Genomic DNA, 24,274 nt, shown 5'->3' on the forward strand with positions numbered 1-24,274 from the left:
CCAGGGGTAGTGTTAGCCTGCCAGTGGAAGTGGCGGGGTTCCAGCTTGGTTGTGGGACCCATGGTGTTCTGGGACTAATGCTGGCCCACTGATGGGCAGGTCAGTCCCTGTCACTAATAGGCTAGGAGTCAGGAGGATTCTAAAATGGCTCTAGCCAACACCACTGTCCTTATGGTAGAATGAGCTCCCCAAACTGGCTGTCACTAGTATCTGTGTCCCCAGGGGGTGTCCCCTTTGCCTCCTGCCTGTCTGGGAGGCTCTCTAAGATCAGCAAGTGGATCTCCTTCCAAATTACTGTCTGGGCTGGGACTCAGAGCGTGTGAGATTTTGTGTGCACCCGCTAAGAGCAGAGTCTCCATTTCCTACAGCCGTCTAGATTTCCTGTATGCAAAACCCCACTGGCCTTTATTTCTTTCTTTATTTTTTGTCTTTTTGCCTTTTCTAGGGCCGCTCCCATGGCATATGGAGGTTCCCAGGCATGACCTTTAAAGCCAGATGCTCTTTTTCCCAGGGAAGGGCCCCCAGACTGGGGAGCCTGATGTGGGGCTGAGACCCCTCACTCCTTGGGGAAATCTCTGCAATTATAGTTATCCCCCCACTGGTGGGTTGCCTTCCCAAGGGTGGAAGGTCTGCACCATGTCACATCTCTGCCCCTCCTCCCCATCTCATTGCTGTTCCTTCTTTACTTTTATTTTATTTTAAGGCCCCACCCGAGGCATATGGAAGTCTCCAGGCTAGGAGTCAAATCAGAGCTGCGTCTGTGACCTACACCATAGCTCACAGCAACACTGGATCCTTATCCCACTGAGTGAGGCCAGGGATCGAACCCTCGTCCTCATGGACACTAGTCAAGTTTGTTACCGCTGAGCCATGACGGGAACTCCCTGCTTCTTCTTTATACCTTTAGTTGTAGAAGATGTTTTTCTTCATATCTTCTGGTCTTGTAAATAGTTGCTCTGTAAACAGTTGTAACTTAGGTGTCCGTGCAGGAGGAGGCAAGCTCAGGGTCTTCCTACTCTGCTGTCTTGGCCATTCATCCAGAGTTTTAAATTTTTGCATGCCAAGTGAATTCCTTTTTTGATCAAACCAACTGGAAATGATTTTTAGTTATTTGCAATGAAATGAGACCTGGCCGATGTAAGAGGTGACACTTGAACAGAATCTTGAAAGAGGAGAATTTTGACTAGAGAAAGATCAGATGAAGTGTATTCCAGCAACAATATGAATAATATCATAGAATGAGGGAGACGTGGTTTATTTTATTTTATTTTATTATTTTATTTTATTATTTTTGGTTTATCTTATTTTATTTTTATTATTTTTTTGTTTGTTTGACAGGAAAGTAGGATTTATGTGGGCATGAGTAAGGAGGGGACATCACCAAGGCTCTCGTGAGTGCAGGGCCCACCATTTATCTAGGGGGCCCTGATTAGGAATGTGTTTAACCCCACAGCCATCTGGGAGGAGCCACTTTTCTGCTACCGTGTTTTCAAATTCATCTGCATTCAACTTAGTAAATCCCACTTTCTTAAAATGTGCATCTTCATACAGATGGCCAAAAATACATGAAAAGATCTTCAACATCACTCATTATTAGAGAAATGCAAATCAAAACCACTATTAGGTACCACCTTACACCAGCCAGAATGGCCAGCATCAAAAAGTCTATAGGAGTTCCCCCTGTGGTGTAGCTGAAATGAATCTGACTAGTACCCATTAGGACATGGGTTCAGTCCCTGGCCTCAGTCAGTGAGTCAGGGATCTGGTGTTGCCATGGGCTATGGTGTAGGTCACAAATGTGGCTCAGATCCTGTGCTGCTGTGGCTGTGGTGTAGGCTGGCAGCTCTTGCTCCGATTTGACCCCTAGCCTGGGAATTTCCATGTACTGTGAGTGTGGCCCTAAAAAGCAAGGGAAAAAAAAGTCTACAAACAATAAATGCTGGAGAGGGTGTGGAGAAAAGGGAACTCTCTTATGCTGTTTGTGGGAATGTTAATTGGTGCAACCACTATGAAAAACAGTATGGAGATTCCTTCAAGAACTAAAAATAGAACTACCATTTGATCTAGCAATCCCACTCTTGGGCATATCTCCAGAGAAAACCATGACTTGAAAAGATGCATGTGCTCCAGTGTTCTTTGCAGCGCTATGTGCAATAGCCAAGAATGGAAGCAACCTAAATGTCCATCGACAGAGGAGTGGATAAAGAAGACGTGGTGCATATACACAGTGGAATATTACCCAGTCATAAAAAGGAATGAAATGATGGCATTTGCAGCAGCATGGATGGATCTAGAGATTGTCATGCTGAGTGAAGTTAGTCAGACAATGAGACGCAGACATCATGTGCTGTCATGCTGTCACTTATATGTGGAATCTAAAAAGAGGATACAGGAGTTCCTGTGGTGGCTCAGCAGTTAACAAATCTGACTAGCAGCCATGAGGACGCAGGTTTAAACCCTGGCCTTGCTCAGTGGGTTAAGGATCTGGCATTGCGGTGAGCTGTGGTGTAGGTCGAAGACGCGGCTCGGATCCTGCGTTGCTGTGGCTCTGGCGTAGGCTGGCAGCTACAGCTCTGATTGGACCCCTAGCCTGGGAACCTCCATATGCTACCGGTGTGGTCCTAAAAAGCAAAACAAAGCAAATAAATAAATAAATAAATAAATAAATAAATAAATAAAAATAAAAAGAGGATACAAAGAACTTCTTTGCAGAACAGAAACCGACAGACTTTGAAGAACTTATGGTTATTAAAGGAGACAGGTTGAGGGGTAGGATGGTCTGTGGGTTTGGGATGGAAATCTTTTAAAACTGAGTTGTATAACTATCAATATAATAAAATTCATTGAGTTAAAAAAAAAAGATGTGGATCTTCTGGCGGCCAGGGATCTTGAACTTGGCCCTGTGTAAGGCTTCAATCACATGCTCTTTGTTCTGCAGTTTGGTGCAGATGGACATTATGACGTGGCTAGCGTGGACCCTGACCCCTGTGCCCTGGGGCTTCCCGAAGGCACCAGGCATACCTGTCTGGAGCCTAGATTGGGCACAGCATGCCAGTCATGAATGTCCACTGGAGAGGGCTGTCTCCACGGTCCCTTAAGGCAACCTGTACTGGTTACAGGCTGCAGACACCACCTAGGAGGCTGCTGTTCACAGCCACTGCACACAGGGCTTATTTGGCTGCAGGTGGCAGATCTAGTTTAGATCTCAAGACTGTGCAGGTGTGGAGGGTAAGGCCTCTGCTTGGAAGTGTGATGTAAGCAGAAGCCTTGGGATTCAAATGAGCAGATGCATTGCAAACCAAAAGAACCACACATGCACAGAGGGAAATTCATTGGCATGTTTAAGGAACTGAAAGAGGACTGTGGCTTCGAAGTTAGTCGGTGGGAAGTGGGCAAGGGCTAGATCTTGCAGTGCCTTGACGCTACCATTAGAACTTTTGATTCTCATTTATGCATTCCTTCCTTGACCATTTCCTGAGAATTTTCTCTGAACTAGGCCATATGTAGTGAATTGGGATATAGCGATTAATAATGGCCAATACTCATTGAATACTTACCATTTGCTTTTTAAACCCTTGATGCACTAATTCATTTAAACATCCCAGCAACTCTATGACCAAGATACTACAATTGTTCTCATTTGACAGGTGGGAAAACTGCAACGTGGAGAAACTAATTTTCACAATCATACAACCAGCAAGTGGTAACTTCTGGGCATTCTTATCCTTTTTTTGTGGGGGTGGGGTTGGGGGCGTCCCACAGCATATGGAGTTCCTGGGCCAGGAATCAGATCTGAACTGATGTTGCGACCTGCCACCAGATCCTTAACCCACTGTGCTGGGCCGGGGATCGAACTCACATCCCACTGTTCCAGAGATGCCACTGATCATGTTGTTTCACAGCAGGAGCTCCGGCATTCTTATTCTTTTTTTCCCTATTTTTTTATTACTCAATGAATTTATTACATTTATAGTTGTACAATGATCATCACAATCCAATTTTATACACCCCCAGCATATCCCCCTACCCCCTGAACTGTCTCCTTTGGAGACCATAAGTTTTTCAAAGTCTGTGAGTCAGTATCTGTTGTGCAAAGAAGTTCATTGTGTCCTTTTTCAGATTCCACATGTCAGTGAAAGCATTTGATGTTGGTGTCTCATTGTCTGACTGACTTCACTTAGCACAATAATTTCTACGTCCATCCATGTTGCTGCAAATGCCAGTATTTCTTTCCTTTTAATGGCAGAGTAATATTCCACTGTGTATATGTGCCACATCTTCTTGATCCACTCCTCTGTCGATGGGCATTTAGGTTGTTTCCATGTCTTGGCTATTGTATATAGTGCTGCAATGAACACTGGAGTACATGTGTCTTTTTGAGTCGTGGTTTTCTCTGGATAGATGCCCAGGAGTTGGATTGCTAGATCAAATGGTAGTTCTGTTTTTAGTTTTCTGAGGAATCTCCATACTGTTTTCCAAAGTGGTTGCACCAATTTACATTCCCACCAACAGTGTACTAGGGTTCCTTTTTCTCCACACCCTCTCCAGCACTTATTGTTTGTAGATTTTTTGATGATGGCCATTCTGGCTGGTGTAAGGTGGTACCTCAGAGAGGTTTTGATTTGCATCTCTCTAATAATGAGTGATGTTGAACATCTTTTCATGTGTTTTTTTGCCATCTATATGTCTTTCTCGGAAAATTGTCTGTTTAGATCTCCTGCCCATTTGTTGATGGGGTTGTTTGTTTTTTGGGTATGGAGCTGCAGAAGGTGTTTATAAATTTTGGAGATTAATCCCTTGTCAGTCAATTCATTTGCAAAGATTTTCTCCCATTCTATGGGTTGTCTTTTGGTTTTGTTTAGGGTTTCCTTTGTTGTGCAGAAAGTTTTAAGTATGATTAGGTCCCATTTGTTTATTTTTGTTTTTACTGTCTTTATTCTAAGAGGTGGATCTGAGAAGATGTTGCTGTGGTTTATGTCAGAGAGTGTTTGGCCAATGTTTTGCTCTAAGAGTTTTACAGTGTCTGGTCTTATATCTAGGTCTTTAATCCATTTTGAGTTTATTTTTGTGTATGGTGCTAGGAAGTGTTCTAATTTCATTCTTTTCCATGTGGCTGTCCAGTTTTCCCAGCACCACTAATTGAACAGGCTATCTTTTCTCTATTGTATATTCTTGCCTCCTTTGTCATAGATTAGTTGGCTGTAGGTGCGTGGGAGCATTCTTATTCTTAATTGCTTTGGTTTATTGCCTTTTGTCTAAGATTAGAGGACAGTTGTCCTGGTCATTTTAGCCACCTAAACAATGCTTTAGATGTAGGCAGCTAGTTAAGAGAATTTCCCAAACATGGCAGATCATAAGAACTCCTGGTGAAGTAAGAAACGGACCTTTCTTCTAGAGATTTCGGTCCACCCTGGAATTTGTATTTCTAAGTTTGATAAATGCTGGCTTAGTAGTTCGGTTCAATGGCTTTTTGCTGAACATTTCCTAGTTTGGGTGGCTGGTCACTACTTTCCAGAATGTGTCACCTTGTGCATACCATTTCACCTGGGCATCAGTTCTCCTTTCTGATAAGTGCAGCTAATAATAGTACCATCTCCTAGGGCTATCATGCAGATTAAATGTGCTTCCTGTAAAGTGCTTAGATCAATGCCTGATGCTTACTGAGAAATGATGACAACAACATGTTACAAGCAAGGGCAAACAAGGATTTTTTTTTCAGCTTTACCTGTGGCATGTGGAATTTCCCAAGCTAGGGATCCAACCTACCCTGCAGCAGTAACCAGAGCCCAGCTGTAACAACACCAGATCCTTAACCCACTGAGCCACCAGGGAACTCCCAGGCAAGGATTTAAATTTTTTTTTTTCTTTTCTTTTCTTTTTTTTTTTTTTTTTTGCTTTTTTAGGGCTGACCCTGTGGCATGTGGAAGTTCCCTGGCAAGGGGTTTCAAATCAGAGCTGCAACTGCTGGCCTATGCCTCAGCCACAGCAACACTGGATCCAAGCCTGTCTGTGACCTACATTACAGCTCATGGTAATGCCAGATCCTTTAACCCACTAAGCAAGGCTACATCCCCATGGATACTAATCAGGCTTGTTAATGCTGAGCCACAAAGGGAAGTTCCAATACATTTTTTTTTTAATTTTTGTCTTTTTTTGGTCTTTTTTAGGGCTGTACCCGCAGCATATGGAAGTTCCCAGGCTAGGGGTCTAATCTGAGCTGTTGCCGCCAGCCTATGCCAGAGCCACAGCAACACCAGATCCAAGTCGCATCTGCGACCTTACACCACAGCTCGCAGCAATGCTGGATCCTTAACCCACTGATCGAGGCCAGGGATTGAACTGGCAACCTCATGGTTTCTAGTCAGATTTGTTTCTGCTGTCCCACGACGGGAACTCCCAAAACATTTTTTTTTTAACTGACATATTTACAATGTTGTGATAATTTCTGACTTGTTACCACCCTCCACCTGGGTGGGGGTTTTGATATGCATCGGATTGTTATCTACATCCCTTCTGGAGGAACCCATGGCTCTGTTGTCCTAATCATTAACTTCTTGAGCTTGCTCTTAGGAATTCAGGGAAGGCCTTGGAGGCTAGAGTCTTTTTTCTTTCTTTTCCTTTTTTCTTCTTCTTTTTTTTTTTTAACAAACAAGAAATGGGAGTCATGGCAGGGTTTTTGCACCCAGGAAGGCCCTACAAAGGCTTGCTTGGTTTTAATCCCTTTTGATACCCCTCAGTCTTGAGGCGAACAGGGGCAGGACAAGAAAGAGAATAACGTTTTGCATAAATTTATTATAAACTCCACAATGGAACGAAGTTTTAGGGGGGTTTGGTTTCTAATGCAGTGATGATGCTGACGACTGGGAAGGTGAAGATGCCTGGGAATTCAGTGTCAGCGATCACAACGGGTGGCTTGGGAACCTTCTGGGGTCTTTCAGGGTCTTTATGACTCTAAGGCAGGATTCCCAGGTAACATAAGGTCCCCAGTTAAATTGTTATTTCAGATAAACAACAAAAATTTTAGCACAAGCAGCTCCCAATTTGCATAGGACATACTTACCATTCGTGGCTTAACTGAAACCTCAGTGTATGGGCATCCTGTATTCTTATTTGTTAAACCTGGAAACCCCACCTTTAGGGAAGGACTGCGCCCTAAGCCTGAGTCCAAAGGCCCTCACTCTGCAACAAGCCCCAAGCAAGAAGTCTCTACTTGCCAGGAGCCCCAGTCTATCCCAGAGGGGCCGCTCATGCTTCCGCCCCGCCCAGGCAGCACTAGTGGCGCCCCGAGTGACCGAGCCCTGCGCGCCCGCCGGCCCCGCCCCGCCCCCGAGCAGAGGGCGCAGCCCCCAGCCGGGCAGGCCCCACCCGGCGGTTGAAGTGTGAGGCGTTACGCTGCTCCCTCCCACGCAGTGCACTCAGTGAAGGCCAGAAACTCGCTCGCCATGTCCGCTGAGGAGGCGGGGGATGTTTTCCATAGAGCCCGTGGCAGAACTCTGGACGCGTTTTCCTCAGGTACTGCCCGCCCTTCGCCCTGGGAGGGAATGGTTTCGGGGCTGCGGAACCTTCAGCCGGGGAACGTTCGGTGGGGATACGCACCTCCAGCCGGACCCCAGCGGAGACTGCACCCTTGGGGCGGGGGACCGCAATAGCGGCCGCACCGTGGGCAAGTTGGGCTTTCAGGGGCGCTGTTGAGAGGAGTGCCTGGGCGAGGGGTAGGGGTCTCGGAGCCTCGCTGGCCTTGACCGAAGTTCCCTGAGAGAAGATAGAGTGAAGCTGCGGAGCATAGTTAATAGCGTGGGCTTTGCAGTTAGACTTGGTTTCCAAGCCCTGCCTTGGACACGTTGTTCAGCGCGTCTTGGCCTCAGTTTCTTCATCTGTAAAACGGGTGTAATAACTGCGAGGTTATGTGTGGCACTGGATAAGCGCTGGTTGGACGGTTAGATGCGGTTATTTTTATTATGGTCTTTGGCCATGATGTAGTTTGTATTCTATGATCGTGGTTCCTCACTGTAATATGAGTTATCCACCAGAATATGAGCAATGCCCGTCAGAATGGAAGCGAGGGGAGGCAGTCAAAAGTCGTGTTGGAGTTAAGTGCTTGCACTTTGGATTTAGATAACCCACCTCACTGTAAAAGTGGGTTTGTTAATACTTAACTCATAGGGGAGAGTTCCACTCATAGGTGGAAAGGGTTTCTGTGTCCCAGTGCTAGGTGCTAAGTGAATGTTAATGTTAGCCCTAGAGCTGTAAGTCAAGAGCGAGGCTTGTTCCTGGTTCCTTGGTCCTCCCAGCATGGAGTCAGAGTCCCTCCCTTGAACTCACCAGTTTTTGTGACCCCAAGGAAGTCACCCCAGCTGCCCTGTATGATCTAGCTTGTACTCACCTTTTTTGCTGTATGCTCTCTGCTCTTCCCCTTGCCCAGTTCTCCTGCCTCACTGGTTTTCTTGAACTCCATTTATATCCTTAAGGGCCAGCTAGTCTCTGCTGGACTAGCTAATAGCTGGACTGCTGGGCCTGGCTCTTTCTCATCCTTAACACCTTATTCAGTCACTTTCTCAGATTTTCCCTGGCTGTCTTTACTAAAGTAGGTGTCTCTTATAATTCTGTGTCCTAAAGCCTTTTTCTTTTCTTTCTTTGCAGCTGTTGGTGTGTGTTGGGGGGTGGGGGGCAGCAAGGTTTTGGAAGAGCACGTTGGGCTAGAAATCTAGCTGAGGTAGTTTTAGAAAGTACAGTCTGTGTGCCCATTCCCCAAATATTTTAATAGGCCCTTTTCACCCTATTGTCGAACCCAAGTTTGTGTGCCCAACGTACACTGAGGCCGAACAAACGGAAATATCAGAGTGTGGAGCAGAGAAAGTTTCATTTCATGCCCCAGGCTTGGAGAATGTTAACTCATTCTCGAAAGACCCCAGCTCCCAGTGGTTTCCAGGGAAGGGTTTTTAAGGGCAGCATTTATGGTGACAGCTGCAGGGTGCATGACTTCTGTTTCGTTGCTCCTGAGGTGACAGGCTGGTGTTCCAGGAATCTCCGTCCTCAGCCTTCAGGCTCTGATCTTTCTGGGGTCTCAGCATGTAGTTACCATCCTCCACCTGAGTGAGGGCCTTCTTTCCTGCAGAAATCACACCGTATCAGATTGTTGTGTATATCCCTTGAGGAAGAACCAGGACTCTGTTTTATCTCTGACTTATTGTTTCTTGACTGCTTTTCCTTTGTTTCTACATTCCTCACTTCCCTAATTAGTAACTCCTTGAATCTACTCTTTGGGACTCCAGGAAGGTCTAGGAGACTAAAACCTTTTTCTTGGGACAAGAAATAGGCAACTTCGGAGTTCCTGTCGTGGCTCAGCAGGAACAAACCTGACTAGTGTCCATGAGGGCGCAGGTTTGATCCCTGGCCTTGCTCAGTGGGTTAAGGATCTGGTGTTGCCTTGAGCTGTGGTGTAGGTCGCAGATGCAGCTCACATCCCATATTGTTGTGGCTATGGCTAGTGGGTGCAGCCTTAAAAAAAAAAAAAGAAAGAAAGGAAAGAAAAAAATAGGGAACTTGAAAAGGCTTTTGTGTTCTGGAGGGCCCACAGTGTCTGGCGCGGTTTTGTTGCAATGTGAGGTTTTTGAGATTTATCCATATTGAGATAAGTAGCTCTAGTTCGCTCATTTTCCTGCTGGGCAGTATTCCATGGTATAAGCCTATACTTGATGATAGATTCCGTTACTGGATATTCTGAAGATCTTCCCTTTTCCTCTCCCAAAGCACTCTCTCCCTCCCCCCACCATGCTCCAGGAGGCCCACCTCTGTGGGCTTCATCAGTGGGCTCCTTGCCCCCTGGCTTCCTGTTGGGTTCAGTCCATGGGGAGTCCTGACTGGAGATCAGAGGGAGGGGGAAGCAAAAGTCAGGCTGTTTATTCCCCTGGTTTATTTCCTGGGGGGTTGCCTCAGGCTGACTGTATTCCTTACCTGAAATTCCCTGCTCATTTCAAGATAGGCTTTCTCCTGAAACTCTCTTTTCAGATTCGGAACCCCTTTCTTCTTCCTTTCAGACATAGTTCTGCTTTTCTTTTCTTTTTTTGGCCGCACCTGCAGCATGTGGAAGTTCCCTGGGCCAGGGATCCAACCTGCGCCCACAGCATGGACGCACGCTCCAGCAGGGACAAGGCTGGTTCCTTATCCCGCTGCACCGCAAGGGAACTCCTGTTGTCGTGCTTTTCAGTGTTGGACTACTAAACTGTCCTTTGACAGTTTCTTGGCACTCAATTCATCCCAAATAATCCTCTTTTAAACTTTTTTAATTCTCCTAATTTGAGTATGCCAGCTATTTCCTGCTGGGATCCTGATATGGCCAGGATCCATCATATTATTTCTGTTTTTCACTCCTGGTAACAAGGCTATTGTGAACATTCTTTTACACATCTCCTGGGTACATGGGTACATTTCTCCAGGGCATGCGCCCAGGAGAGCAGAGCTCTGGGTTTAGGTGTGGTCTTTCAAACTGCCTCCCAGAGTGCTTGTACCAACCTAGACTCCCACTGGCAGGGAAAGAAGAAAGTACCTCGTTACTCTGCAGTAGCTCTTTTCAGTTCAGGAAGTATTGATGATTGTGTTCCTACTGTATTCTTGAGCATCTGGGCGGGGGGAGGGGGTCGGAAAAAGAGAGGGGAAGGCAAGCTGCACACCCTCAGAGGCTCATTATCTAGGCACAGGGCTATGGCACAAAAAATAATTCTTGGCAACTGGTGGGCTCTGTAGGCCACTGCAGTGGGAATTGGAGTTTTAAGTATTGGTCCTGGGTGATGGGGAGACTGTTAAGTGAAATCAGGGAGTAAGGAGTAGGGCTGGGTTTGATGGGATTGATCTGGGCAGTGGTGGCTTTGAAATGCTGTCAGAAAATCTGAGGCAGCGTGTAGGGTCCCGCGGGCAGCTGGAGATGGAGGTGTGGATGCCACCCACAGAGAGGGTGGTAGCCAGCGTTGCTGCGGGAGTCAGTGGCATTGCTAAGGAGGAAAGTGTATAGTCATGGAGGGCTGTGTGTCTGTGTGTGTGTGTAAAATCTTAGGATCTGCCAACGTTTAGGGGGTAGGAAGGAAGAAAAGACCCTGAAGGTCTCAGAGCAGTAAACAACGAGAAATTTTGGAAGAGAAAACCAGGAGCTGGCCTTGGTACCATGGTTGGGGAGGAGGGTACTGGCAGGTGGTCCATAAGGTCAGACGCTGCAGACATGTAGGTGCCTGTTAGCTCAGTAGAGGGTGGTGGGTTTGATCTTATGTCACCCACGGGAGGACAGTTTCAGTAGAGTTTAGCGGGAGCCTCATGCCTGGAATGTTGGAGGTCTGAGGAGTGGTAGAGAGGATGTGAAATCAGCAAAGGTAGGGTTCTGTTTGGAGCCGTTTGGTGGTGCAGGGTAGACAGAGGATTAATAGCAGCTTGATGGAGGAGCAGCGCTGGAGGGTTCGCAGTAGTAATAATGATGACACGATCAACAGGAGCACCTAACATTTAGCCGGGGTTTTTGGCATGCCGGGCACTGTACTCTATGCTGTATGGGGATTAGCTCATGTAGTCTTCATGATAGTCTTATCTTTTTATAGTTGGGGGAGGAATCTGAGAAAGGCTGGGCAACTTGCCCAAGCTCATGCGATTGGTTTGCACTGGGTCTGGGGTTGAAAAATGCAAAAGGCAGAATAATTATTGGGAGAGCAATATCCGAGGAGAGGGGAAAAGATGGGATTGAGGGCTCAGAAGAGGGGTTGGCCTGGGAAACAAATGGCCTCTTTGACTATCTCTCTCTCCTTCTGTTTTTCTGTCCATCAGTCCACCAGTCTGTCCATCATGTGTCCATCATTTCATCTGTCCATCTGTCTGTTGGTTGATCCACTTGCCCACTCATCAAATGTACTTGGCGGCGTCCTTGTCCCAGGCATTGAGTAGATGCTGGCGTGCAGTGACCAGTGGAAACCAGCTCTGATTCCTCAGCTCTGGCCCGCAGCTCCTTGGAGAGCACGGCCTTAACCTGCCAGTCAGTGTTCACAAACCGGCATAAACCACAGCTATGGCAAAAGTCAGGGAAGGGAGGAATGCCACTGGTCAGGAGGTGAGGGGCATTTTACTAAGAACCTGCAGGAGGTGCTTCCCTGAGGAAGGGGGCCGTCACCTGATTGCTGAAGGCTGAGTAGGAGGTACCCAGGTGTGAAGGGGGAGGGCCATGGTGGAGTGGAGACAGAGCAATGTGGGGGTCTGGCTTGGTGGACAGGCAGGGGAAAGGTGAGGGGTGAAAGGGACCCTTTGTATGGATCAGGGTGTTGTGGGATGAGGCCAGAGAGTGGGGAAGGGGGTCATGGAGGAGTTTTGTCTTTACCTAAAGGCACTAAGAGTTTTCAGCTGCATATGTGAGGACACAGGGACAGGCGATCCAATTTCCATTTTGGAAAAGGATGGTCTGGCTGCAGCATAACAGCAGAGTTTCTGCCTGCAAGGAACTTGCGGTGCAGTCTGATTGGCAGCTGGAGCTCAGCCATTGGTCTGGGAGCAACATTTGCAAGGCACACATTGTAACTTTGAATCTGTTGATTTTCTGGGAGCTGGAGGTACATGTGGTAGAGGTGGGGGCTTCCGCTGGAGATTGGGGTACTGAGGTGTGAAGCTTCCTAGCCCGTTGGAACTGCCCCAGGGTTGCCTTGGGACCAGAGCACAAGAGAGGCACTCACCTGGCAAAGAATAGTGGTGATGCCGAGAGACTTAGAAGGCAAACTGGTGAGACTGGGCGAGGGGAAACGACCCTGTTCTTCTCTAGATGTGGGGCCTGCACCTGGTCCTCTCCTCCCCAGTGGCCATGCTCAGTGGGGGTCATCTAGTGCAGGGTTTTTAGAAGCCTGGCTGTGGAGGATTAGGCTTAGAATCCCCCCCTCTTGGAGTTTCCCAGTGGTGCCGTGGGTTAAGGATCTGGCTTTGTCACTGCTGGGGTTCTGGTCGCAGCTGTGGTGCAGGTTTGATTCCTGGCCTGGGAACTTCTGCATTCTGCAGGCATGCCCCCCCACCCCCACCCCCAAGAGAACCCCCTAGTCTTGTGGGCTCACTTCTTTGGATGTTGAGCACCTTGTCTACCCCCAGACTGCCTCTACCGCTGTCTCTGACTTTTCCCTGGATCCCAGTCCCCCATTAGCATTGCTGGTGACTTTGAGCAGTTGCTCTCTCTTTTTTTTTTTTTTTTTTTATTTTCCCACTGTACAGCAAGGGGGTCAGGTTATCTTTACATGTATACACTACATTTACATTTTTCCCCCACCCTTTCTTCTGTTGCAACATGAGTATCTAGACAAAGTTCTCAATGCTACTCAGCAGGATCTCCTTGTAAATCTATTTCTAAGTTGTGTCTGATAAGCCCAAGCTCCCCATCCCTCCCACTCCCTCCCCCTCCCATCAGGCAGCCACAAGTCTCTTCTCCAAGTCCATGATTTTCTTTTCTGAGGAGATGTTCATTTGTGCTGGATATTAGATTCCAGTTATAAGTGATATCATATGGTATTTGTCTTTGTCTTTCTGGCTCATTTCACTCAGGATGAGAGTCTCTAGTTCCATCCATGTTGCTGCAAATGGCATGATGTCATTCTTTTTTATGGCTGAGTAGTATTCCATTGTGTGTGTGTGTGTGTATATATATATATATATATACCACCTCTTCCGAATCCAATCATCTGTCGATGGACATTTGGGTTGTTTCCATGTCCTGGCTATTGTGAATAGTGCTGCAATGAACATGCGGGTGCACGTGTCTCTTTTAAGTAGAGTTTTGTCCGGATAGATGCCCAAGAGTGGGATTGCGGGGTCATATGGAAGTTCTATGTATAGATTTCTCAGGTATCTCCAAACTGTTCTCCATAGTGGCTGTATGAGCAGTGCTCTTGAAGGGCGCATTGCCAGTCCCCGCTCTGTGGGCAGGTAAAGCCTCCAGCTGGTGAGCTGGTAAGAGCTGCCCCGAGGGCGGGATCGGAAGAGAAAGGAAAGGAACTGGGCTTTTCTGTCTCTTGCCAAAATACACGCTGCCTGTCAAGGAGTGTGAACTAAAGCAACTGTGCTTAAAATCACAGCCCCGATAACCCTCACACTCACTACCGGAAGCCCCCTCCAGAATGAAACCATTTGTTTATCAAGTGAAGCTTGTCGAGTAAATGAAAGAGCCCCGCCTTAGCCAGCTTGGGCTGCCATAGGCACACACCATAGGCTGAATGCCTGATAAACAACAGACATTTGCTGCTCCCAGTTCTGGAGGCTGGCAGGCCAAGGTCAAGGAACCTGCAGATTTGCTGTCTGGTGGTTCATAGATGACTGTCTTTTTTTATGTCCTCACGTGGAGAAAGCAAAGTGAGTGCTGTAGGGGCTCTTTTATAAGGGCAGTAGTCCCAGTACTAAGCCCTCAGGACTGACTAACCTCCCAAGGACCCCACCTCCAAATATCATCAGAGTGGGGTGAGGTTTCACCGTAAGAATTTTGGAGGGACCAGACATTGTCCACAGCAAGCTCTTTAAGGCCATTGCCCCCCTGGCAATTGTCGAGTAACCGTATTCCATGCACTTCTTCGAAGAGCGTTGAATGCGAAGCCTGGCTTCAGTCATCCATTCCATGTTAACACAATCTGCTAGGCTCTGCCACAGATGTTTATAGGAAGTGAATTGTACATGTTTCACCTGAGAAGGCTCACAATCCTCAGGCATGTTCAAATATTCATTTTAATTAGGCAAATTGATAATTATATTTCCTTGACACGTATCCTAATTAAGACTACTTTCTCCCAGCAAGTGATTGTCTCTCTGAAAAGTTTAGGACGTCTGTTTTGAAGAAATTCTCAAAGGGAGGAATAGCAAGATAAACTGTGTTTTCAGAATTACCTATATTTAATTATTTTCAGGTCCTAATCAGTTTTTCCAGTTCCTTTTGCCACTGGAATAGTTTCCCCCTTTGAGACATGGCTCTTCGGTGGTTTTACGTAAAAGGATGATTTCCCTGGACATTTTAAACTTCTGCAGCTGTTTCAGAGGAGCCAACTGTATTCACTGCTCCTGAGTATTGCTTGGTCCCGTCTGGAAACCAAGAATAGATGAAATCTCTGAGAAATAACTTGCTCCATCCCTTCCAGGTCTTACCTAAGAACTTTGCTAGAAACAGCAGACCTAGAAATGTTGGTTCAGGTCTAAACAGGGTTGAAAATATTGTGGTGTAAAAAATTCTAACATATCAGAGTTCCCTGGCGGCCTAGTGGTTAAGGATTTGGCATTGTCACTGCTGTGGCACAGGTTCAGTCCTTGGCCTGGGAACTTCTACATGCTGTGAGTGTGGCCAAAGATAAAAGTGAAATAAATCTTTTAAAAAAATACTAACGTATCAACCTTAGTTCTAACAAAAATAATCAATGAAGAAAGGAAGTGAATTTTTGAATTATGTGGGCTAGACAGTTACCCATTTGAGAAGAGTTCCTGTGACTAAAATCGTAATTTCGATTATTTATCCCCTCCTCATTATCATCATCCATAAAAATTAATGTGCAAAAATTTCCCATTATTATAACATGCCCAAGAGACAAATGAACTTTAAGTTTTGAATGCCTTTTTTTTCATTCTTTTTTTTAAAAATAGCTTTATTGAGGGAGTTCCCGTCATGGCGCCATGGTTAACGACTCCGACTGGGAGCCATGGGGTTGTGAGTTTGGTCCCTGGCCTCACTCAGTGGGTTAAGGATCCAGCGTTGCTGTGAGCTGTGGTGTGGGTCTCGGACGTGACTTGGATCTGGCGTGACTGTGGCTGTGGCGTGGACCAGCAGCTGCAGCTCTGATTGGACCCCTGGCCTGGAAGCCTCCATGTGCCATGGGTGGGGCCCTAGAAAAGACTAAATAAATAAATAAATAAGAATAAAGTAAAATAGCTTTATTGAGCTACCGTAACATTCATTCATGTTAAGTTTCCTTGGTTTTTAAGCAGTCTGCAGAGTGGTGCACCATCTGAATTTCCGAATATCTCAGTCTCCCTCCCAAAAAGGAAACTCTGTGCCCATTTGCAGTCACTTTAATGTTTCTAATCCCAGCACAGTCAGCTACTGATTTACGTCGGTAGCCTTGCCTTTCCTGTGCACTTCATATAAATGGAATCGTGTAATCTGTGGTCTCTTGTGACTAGCTTCTTTCCCTCAGCATAATCTTCTCGGGGTTCACCCATGTGGCAGCCTGTGTCGGCGCTTTGTTCCTTTTTTACTGAACGGCGTTCCGGTGTGCACCCAACCACACTGTTTATCCATTCACCCGTTGGTGGACATTTGGACCCTTTTTGGACCTTGGCAGACGCTCCCCCATTTGGACACTGGCTCTCGTGAATAAAGCTCTTATGAACATCCACATAGAGGTCTTTGTTGGACGTACGTGTCGTTTCTCTTGGGTAGATACCTAGGGTTGGAGCTGCTAGGTTAGGCATGTAACTGGGTCTTACATTTTGAGGACCCACCAAACTGTTCTCCAAAGCAGCTGCACCATTTACATTCCTAGCCGCAGTACACAGGGGTTCCCATTTCTCCATGTCCTCATCCACACTCGTTATTGTCCATCTTTGACTGTAACCAAGCAGATGGGTGTGAAGTCGAACCTCATCGTGGTTTTGACTTGCATTTTCCTAATGCCTCATAATGTTGAACATCTTTTCATGTGCTTATTGGCTGTTTGAAGAATCCTTGAAGAAATGTCTGTTCAGATCCTTTGCCTTGTTTTTATTTTTTTTACTTTTTATTTTTTATTTTATTTTATTTTTTTGGCTTTTTAGGGCTGCCCCTGTGGCATATGGAGGTTCCCAGGCTCAGGGTCAAATTGGAGCCGTAGCTGCTGGCCTACACCACAGCCATAGCAATGCCAGATCCAAGCTGCATTTGCGACCTATGCCACAGCTCGTGGCAACACCGGATCCTTAACCCACTGAGCGAGGCTGGGGATTGAACCTGCGTCCTCATGGATGCTAGTCAGATTCGATTTTGCTGTGCCACTACAGGAACTCCATTTGTCTTGTTTTTAATAAGGTTGTTTCTCTTTCTATTACTGAGTTGTGAGAGTTCTTTGTACAATCTGGATACAAGTCTCTTGTCAAATATATGATTTGCACATTCTCTGGATTGTCTTTTCACTTTCTTGATCATATCATTTGCAGCACCAAAGATTTTAATTCCAAAGTTCCAATTATCAACTTTTTCTTTTATTACTTATACTTCTGATGCCATATCTAGGAAATCTTTACCTAAACCAAAATTGTGAAGCTTTTCTTTTAAAGAGTATTATAATTTAAGCTCTTCCATTTAGGTCTGGGTCCATACTGAGTAAATTTTTCTGTATGGTGTGGGTGGAGTCTAATTAGAAATTTTTTTTTTTATTATAGTAGAAGCCTGATAGTTGGTCAATGAAGAGAAAAAAATTAACTAAAGAGAGGGATTATTTGAAAATTACAGGAGTTCCCGTCATGGCTCAGCAGAAACAAATCTGACTAGTATCCATGAGGACACAAGTTTGATCCCTGGCCTGACTCAGAAGGTTAAAGATCCAGCGTTGCCATGAGCTGTGCTGTAGGTTACAGACACAGCTTGGATCTGGCATTGCTTTGGCTGTGGTGTAGGCTGGCAGCTGCAGCTCCCATTCGACCCCTAGCCTGGGAATCTCCATATGCTTCAGGGGTGGCCCTAAAAAGCAAAAAAATAAAAATAAAAAATAAAAAACGGGGGAGGGGTGGCATGAATAGATCTGGCAATGTCCCCATGGGCCCTCCTTGAGGGGTAGGGGCGTAGGTACCTCTGTATAGAGCCCGGGAGGGCCATCAGCTTGCCCCCGGGCGGAGGTCCGTACCTCCATACAGGGCGTGGGGAGTATTGATGACCCTGCTTGTTGGTCCAGTGGACAGCTGTTAAGAGAATGTCGTCTTCACAGAGAAGACTGACAGATTTTTATATTTGGGTAGTGTGTGATTTTTAATTTTGCCAGACAAGGAAGGGGCAGTGACCCAAGGCCTCCAGGAGCCCTGGAACTGCTGCCAGCCACTCTCAAGACCAAGTCTGACGTGGGGTCTGACACCCAGGAAATATGTATTGAGTGAAAGAATATCCAGACTCCCCATGCAGCCTCATTTAAACCAAAAGGTGAAAAATCCTTGTTTACCTAATACTGCAGGTCCTTATTTCTTTTTTCTTTTTACAGCCACACCTGCCACATATGGAAGTTTCCAGGCTAAGGGTTGAACTGGAGCTGCAGCTGCCAGCCTCCATCCCAGCCACAGCAACGCCAGATCCAAGCCACATCTGCAACCTATCGCAGGCCAGGGAGCGAATCCACATCCTCAAAGACAGCATGGCAAGTTCTCATCCCGCTGAACCACAGGGGGAACTCCGGAGGTCTTCATTTCTAAGACAGAGGCAGGGTGCTGGCTGGGTCTGTCTAAGGGTTAGCCAGGATGGTGGGTGTGTTGCTGTCATCTCCATGAGGACACTGTGACACTTTGGTGATTTTAGGTCCCAAACTAGTAGAGGGTTCAGAGGAGAACTCAGGTCTTGGCTCCTGGCCCCTCTGTCCTTGCCCCCAGAACACACTGGAATCAGACAGAGCACCTCATCTTCTCCCCAGGCCCCCCCAGTTCGTCTCTTCACCAGCAGCTTGGAAGTCTTTCATGACCTCCCCCTCCTCCCCGTATCCCAGCCTCCACGGTCCTGTCCAGTCGCCCCCAGAGCACACCTTGGTTTTGTCCACCTCTGCTTCCCAGGCCACCCCCGCCTCTCACCCGGACAATCCCAACAGCCTCTGTGTCCCCTCTTGTCCCTCCAGTCCATTCCCCGGACAGCGTCTAGAATCACTTCCTTGAAACAAAAACGGTCTGTCAGCCCTCGCTGTGGCTTTTCTCTGCCCCCTCCTCTGCTCTCCGCCCCTTCCTCTTTCTCCAGGCCGTGGTTTAAAAGGTGCTGATTTCCCATCTAAATGAGGTCCCTGCCATTGGCCTTCACCCGATCTTTTATGATACTCTTTACACCTTAGAGTTGTGGCTTTATTCCTGTGACTTTGATGTCTTTTCCTGCCTGTAGATGATAAGTTCCTAGGGGGCAGGAACCCTGGGGCCTAGGGCTGTGTCTGGTGGCAGCAGACCTTCAGTGGCCTTTTGTTATGTGAATAAATGAGTGAAAAATGAATACAACACCCCCTGATCACGTGTGTGTATCTGCCTAACCACCATGTTTTTGCTGGACAAAACCAACAGAAACCCAGATATTGAACCAATCAGCAGGGCCCTGGCAAACCACCCCGTGGCTGTGCAGTTGGTGCGTTACTATTGGCATCTGTTGGGGCCAGTGCTTGTTCCTAGGCAGGTGCCCTCCTGGAGTGTTGTGCATCTGCCTCAGGAAAGGTTCCCTTTTTTTTTTTTTTTGCCTCCGGGGCCTGTTTGCTCAGCCTGTGCCTGCAGCGCTGCCTTTGCCTAGAGGGAGCACCTTCTTCCATTTCTCCCTGAAGCACCACCTGGGCCAGCAGCCACCTGGTCTCTTAGTGGCGGAACACAGGGAAGGGCACAAAAAGGTCATAGCAAACCCACCCAAAATGCTCAAACCTGAAGTTCCCTGGTGGTGCAGTGGGTTAAGGGTCTGGTGTTGACACTGCTGTGGCTCTGGTTACAGCTGCGCAGGTTCCATCCCTGGCCTGGGAACTTCTGCATGCCTCAGGGGTGGCCAAAAACAAATCAGCAAACAGATCCCACAGACCCCACATGGAGTTCTGCTTTTGAAAAGTGAGAGAGGTGGGAGTTCCCCCTGTGGCTCAGCGGTTAGCAAACCTGACTAGCATCTGTGAGGATGTGGGTTTGATACCTGGCCTCGCTCAGTGGGTTAAGGATCCAGCTTTGCCGTGAGGTGTGGTGTAGGTTGCAGATGCAGCTCAGATCCCACATTGCTGTGGCTATGGTGTAGGCCAGTGGCTACAGCTCCGATTAGACCCCCCTAGCCTGGGAACCTCCATATGCTGAAGGTGTAGCCCTAAAAAGACAAGAAAGAAAAAAAAAGAAAGAAAGAAAAGTGAGAGAGGTTTGGAAAATGCCTCCCCACCCCGCTGCAGACATTGTCTAGAACTGCATCGGCCAAAGCCAGCGATGCTGAGAGCCTGCTTGGCCAAGTAGTCCTGGCCCATCTGCCTCCTTCCATCTCTGAAGGGTTGCAGATAAAGATGCTGGCAGGTCCTTCATCCCCAAATGGCAAGTGTGGCAGCCAAGCTGTGACTCAGAAGCTTTTGTGTGTCTCAGAAGCTACCTTATGGATGTGTGTAGGCCAAGAAGAGAGGTTGGGTAAATTCACTTTGTACTTAGAAATGTAATTTGGAGACTCTGAGGATTTTGCTGTCCCACTTAATTATTTTGGGGGAGGAAAGGGTCCTGAAAGACACTTTTTTTTTAAACAGTTTCTCGTACCACATGCTTCACCCTTTTAATGGGAACAGTTCAGTGGCTTTTAGTCTATTCGCAGAGATGTACCACATCACCACAGTCAATTTTAGAACGTTTTCACCCACCCCCCCAAAAAAACCCCACAGCTGCCACCCCCTGTCCTCCCCGCCACCAGCTCTAGGCAGCCTCTAATGAAAGACGCTGTTAGCTCTGCTGCATTAAGTTCTGGCAGCCTTACCCGTTGGAACATTTGGATTGTTAAACCAGAAAGAGTCCCCAAATGGTGACGATTGTTTGCTACTGTTGTGTTTTGAGGGGGGGTTTTAAGCCACTAAAAATAAGATTCATCCCCAGAGAAAATGAGAGGTATTGCTAAAGACATTTAGATTGTGATTCACTGTGCAGATGGCTACTGCGAGAAACTGCAAAAATTGCATTTCGTTGGCATTTGCTCTTTAGCCAGAAAGCCTCCAGGCAGCTGTAAAGGTACCCATCTTTGCCATTTGATAACCAAAGCAATATCCACTCGATGTGAAGGAGAAGGCGTTAAGCCCAAAGCATCTGTGTGTGTGTTGTGTACACACATCCACACACATCACATGTTTTGTGAGGCCCATTATGTGCTATGGGAAACAAAGAACTGATTAAGATTTTGAAAGCTCTGTCTAAGACAGGGCAGGAGTTAACCATGAGAAACAGTCACGTCGATAGGAGCTCACACTTGACTGCTTCCTGTGTGCCAAGTCCAAATGCTTTACATGTATTAACTCAGTGATTGTTCACAACAGCCCTTTTGAGGTGGGTGAGGTTATTCTTAACTTTGCAGATAAGGACACCGAGGTCCAGAGAGGTTAAGGAAATTGCATTATGTCACAAAGTTGGTAAAGAAAAAAAATTCTCTCTCTCTCTTTTTTTTTTTTAAATGGAGTTCCTGTCCTGGTGTGGCAGAAACAAATCCAACTAGGAAGCATGAGGTTGATCCCTAGCCTCACTCAGTGGGTTAAGGATCCGGCATTGCCGTGAGCTGTGGTGTAGGTCGCAGACGTGGCTCAGATCTGGCGTGGCGTAGGCTGTGGCGTAGGCTGGCAGCTGTAGCTCCACTTAGACCCCTAGCCTGGGAACCTCCATTTGCTGTGAGTGCGGCCCTAAAAAAAAAAAAAAAAAAATCTAATATTTTAAAAACAAAAAACAAAAAAGCTAAGTTGGTAAAGGGTGGAAATGGGGTTTGAGCCTGGCATCTGAGCCTCAGGCTTTGCACTGTACCAGGACCAAGTTAGGGCTTTGGGAAATGGAGGCTCAAAGTGGTCCAAGGGCTTGAAGCCTTTCCCCAAACCCGTGTCTAGGTATGATGTGTTTGTTCCTGCCCTGTATTCATATTTGTCCCTGGTCTCAGGGTCTGGCCCTTGCTGTGCCCTCTGCTTGGGGTGTGTCCCCACGGGCCTCTCCCCCACCCCCCCATGCCTGGCTCTTTCTCGTCCTCAGACCTCATCTCAGTGTTACCTCACTGCTCTCCCATCCACCTGTTGCTCCGTCTGTGGTCTCCCTCTCTGTACCACGTCTGTGGGACCAAGGAGCAGGTGTGTAATGAGCTTAGCTATTGACCTGTCCATTGTCCTTCTCACCACCATTCTGGAGGGTCTTAAGGAATGGGACCTGTGGCCTTGCCCCCTGTCAACTGTCTGGTGACGACAGGGTGCCTGTCCTCAGAGCACACTTGAGGGTGGGGGGATGTGCTTGGGTTGTGGGATGAAAATCCTCTGAAATTGGATTGTGATGATCATTGTACAGCTACAGATGTGATAAATTCATTTGAGTAATAAAAATAAAAAATAAATAAATGAATAAATTTAAAAAAAAACACACTTGAGAAGGAGGGAAGGAGGCAGAGGTGCATCAAATGACAGCAGAGGGAGAGAGACTTTGTCGGGGAGGTGACAGTCGAGCTGGCCTGGAAGGGAGGGATAGAATCTCTGCAGGTTGGTGGCATGGAGAGCCTCTTCTGGAGGAGAGGTGGGAAAGCATGGGGGGTGTTGGAGGTCTATTTGGAAGGATTCTGTGGTGTGTCTTGTGCAGGGTTCCTCAACTTGGCCTTGACATGGACTGGATCCTTCTTTGTGTGTGGCTGCCATATCTAATATGGGATCTTTAGCACCATCTCTGGCCTCTCTCCCCTGGGTGCCAGAAGTACCATGCCTCTCCCACTGTGACATCCAGAAATAGGACCTCCAGACATCAGATGTCCTGTGGGGATGAAAATCATGCCCAGCTTAGACCCTCCTGGTCTCGTGGGAACAGTAGTCAGTACAGCTGGGAAGGTTTTGGGCCACATTCTAGCGCCAAGTGCTGGAATGAGCGTAGACCCATGGACGTCTTCATGTAGCCCCTCTCCAAATGTTTCCTGAATGCCTCCCGCTTGCTGGGGACCAAGGGATGCACGGAAAGGGAGAGCAAACGTGGGCCTTGCCTCATGGAGAGAAGTCAGTGGCCCTTTAGCAAGGGGGCTTGATGACCAGAGTAAGTGCTTCAGGGAGAGTCATGGTGGCGGTGATGGTCCGGGGTGAACCGGAGCAGGAGTGCTGCGTGGAGCTGTCGTGATGCCCCAGGGGGGCAGTGATGAACACCTGACCCAAGTGTTCAGGTGTGAGTGATGATGCCAAGTTAATTCTGTAACTTTCTAGTCCAGTGGAGAAACAGGGCCTCTGAGGTCCCAACTCCTCTATCATTTTGAGGGAGAGACGTTAACAGGAGTCAAAACTTTAAATTTTTAAATAGGATGTATTTCTATAAATTATTTTATAATTTACTATTATTTTAATTATATAATTATTACTCTATAAATCTGACATCGTAATGACAGGAACCTCTTGAATCAGACTACCCGCCATCAGACTTCCTAACCCAGTATCCTGTGATATTACCTCTGTCTTCCAAAAGTCAAACCAGATTGAGAAAATGAGACTTTTATTTACGAAAATTTAATTAAGAAAGCTATTTATCATTGTATCCCCTCCCACCTTATTTGAGGTTGCCTATAAAGGAAGAGGTTTCACCCATCATGAGACTATAAATGATTCGAGGAGTAGGTATTAATTAGTGGCATGGCTGGCTCCTGTAGGCCTTTTCCAGGTTGGGCGATGGAAGGCGTGATTCACTGGCTTTTGGGGATGAATTTATAACAGTTAGTCATTGATTAGCTGGTAGTAGTGAAAGGATCAATGAACTTTCTAATTCTTGGTACATATTGAAAAGTCACCTTTCATTAAGAATTGACAGATATCCCAAAAGGTATAATAACAATGAGTGAGAGGAAATATATTGGCAGAGACAAATCCAAGAAAATGTTTGGATCGTGATATTGAACGTGCACGCTGTAAAGAGCGATTGCAGTTTGAGTATCTGTCTTTCAGGCCGGATATTGGCACATAAACAGAATCTCACAGGAAGGATTAACGGGAAGGAATTGTGTGAATTTTTAAAGGTTTTAGAGACTCTTTGTATCCAGTTGCTTCGTACCCAGTGACGCTTCAAGGAGACTCCCAGGGCTTACTTGACCCTGGCATAATTCCACCCCAAATCCACTGTCCTTTTTATCCCTCAGTTTTGAAGGACTGTTTCTGTGGCAGTCTCTATCCATTAGCTGAACATTGCAAGTGGCCAAATCTTGTTACTCTGACTATGACAGATGAATCAGACTTCTTCCTGAGGCCAATTTTTCCTTTAAAATGTATTTAAAAATTAATTTTAAAATTTGATGTAGGGTATTGTTGACGGTATTGTTGACGGTAACATACCAAATTAGGGCAGTTTATTTCGGTAGCTTGGAGCTTGTTTTTTTTTTTTTTCCCCTGGCTGG

At 46.8% G+C, this 24,274-nt stretch overlaps 1 protein-coding gene and 1 pseudogene across 1 annotated transcript in view; one reads left to right on the forward strand and one right to left on the reverse strand.

The window, feature by feature from the left end:
- Window positions 1-3,076: 3,076 nt before the first annotated feature.
- Window positions 3,077-3,184, reverse strand: LOC125128538 (uncharacterized; annotated as a pseudogene).
- A 4,134-nt stretch (window positions 3,185-7,318) lies between these two features.
- Window positions 7,319-24,274, forward strand: part of CPPED1 (calcineurin like phosphoesterase domain containing 1) — a 121,973-nt gene continuing 105,017 nt past the window's right edge. Inside the window, exon 1 of the mRNA XM_047780469.1 lies at window positions 7,319-7,512. Within this exon, the coding sequence (XP_047636425.1) occupies window positions 7,443-7,512 (70 nt within the window). The 5' untranslated portion in view covers window positions 7,319-7,442. The remainder of the gene's footprint in view (window positions 7,513-24,274) is intronic.

The sequence above is a fragment of the Phacochoerus africanus genome, chromosome 5 (genome assembly GCF_016906955.1).
Source record: "Phacochoerus africanus isolate WHEZ1 chromosome 5, ROS_Pafr_v1, whole genome shotgun sequence".
Classification (NCBI taxonomy): domain Eukaryota; kingdom Metazoa; phylum Chordata; class Mammalia; order Artiodactyla; family Suidae; genus Phacochoerus; species Phacochoerus africanus.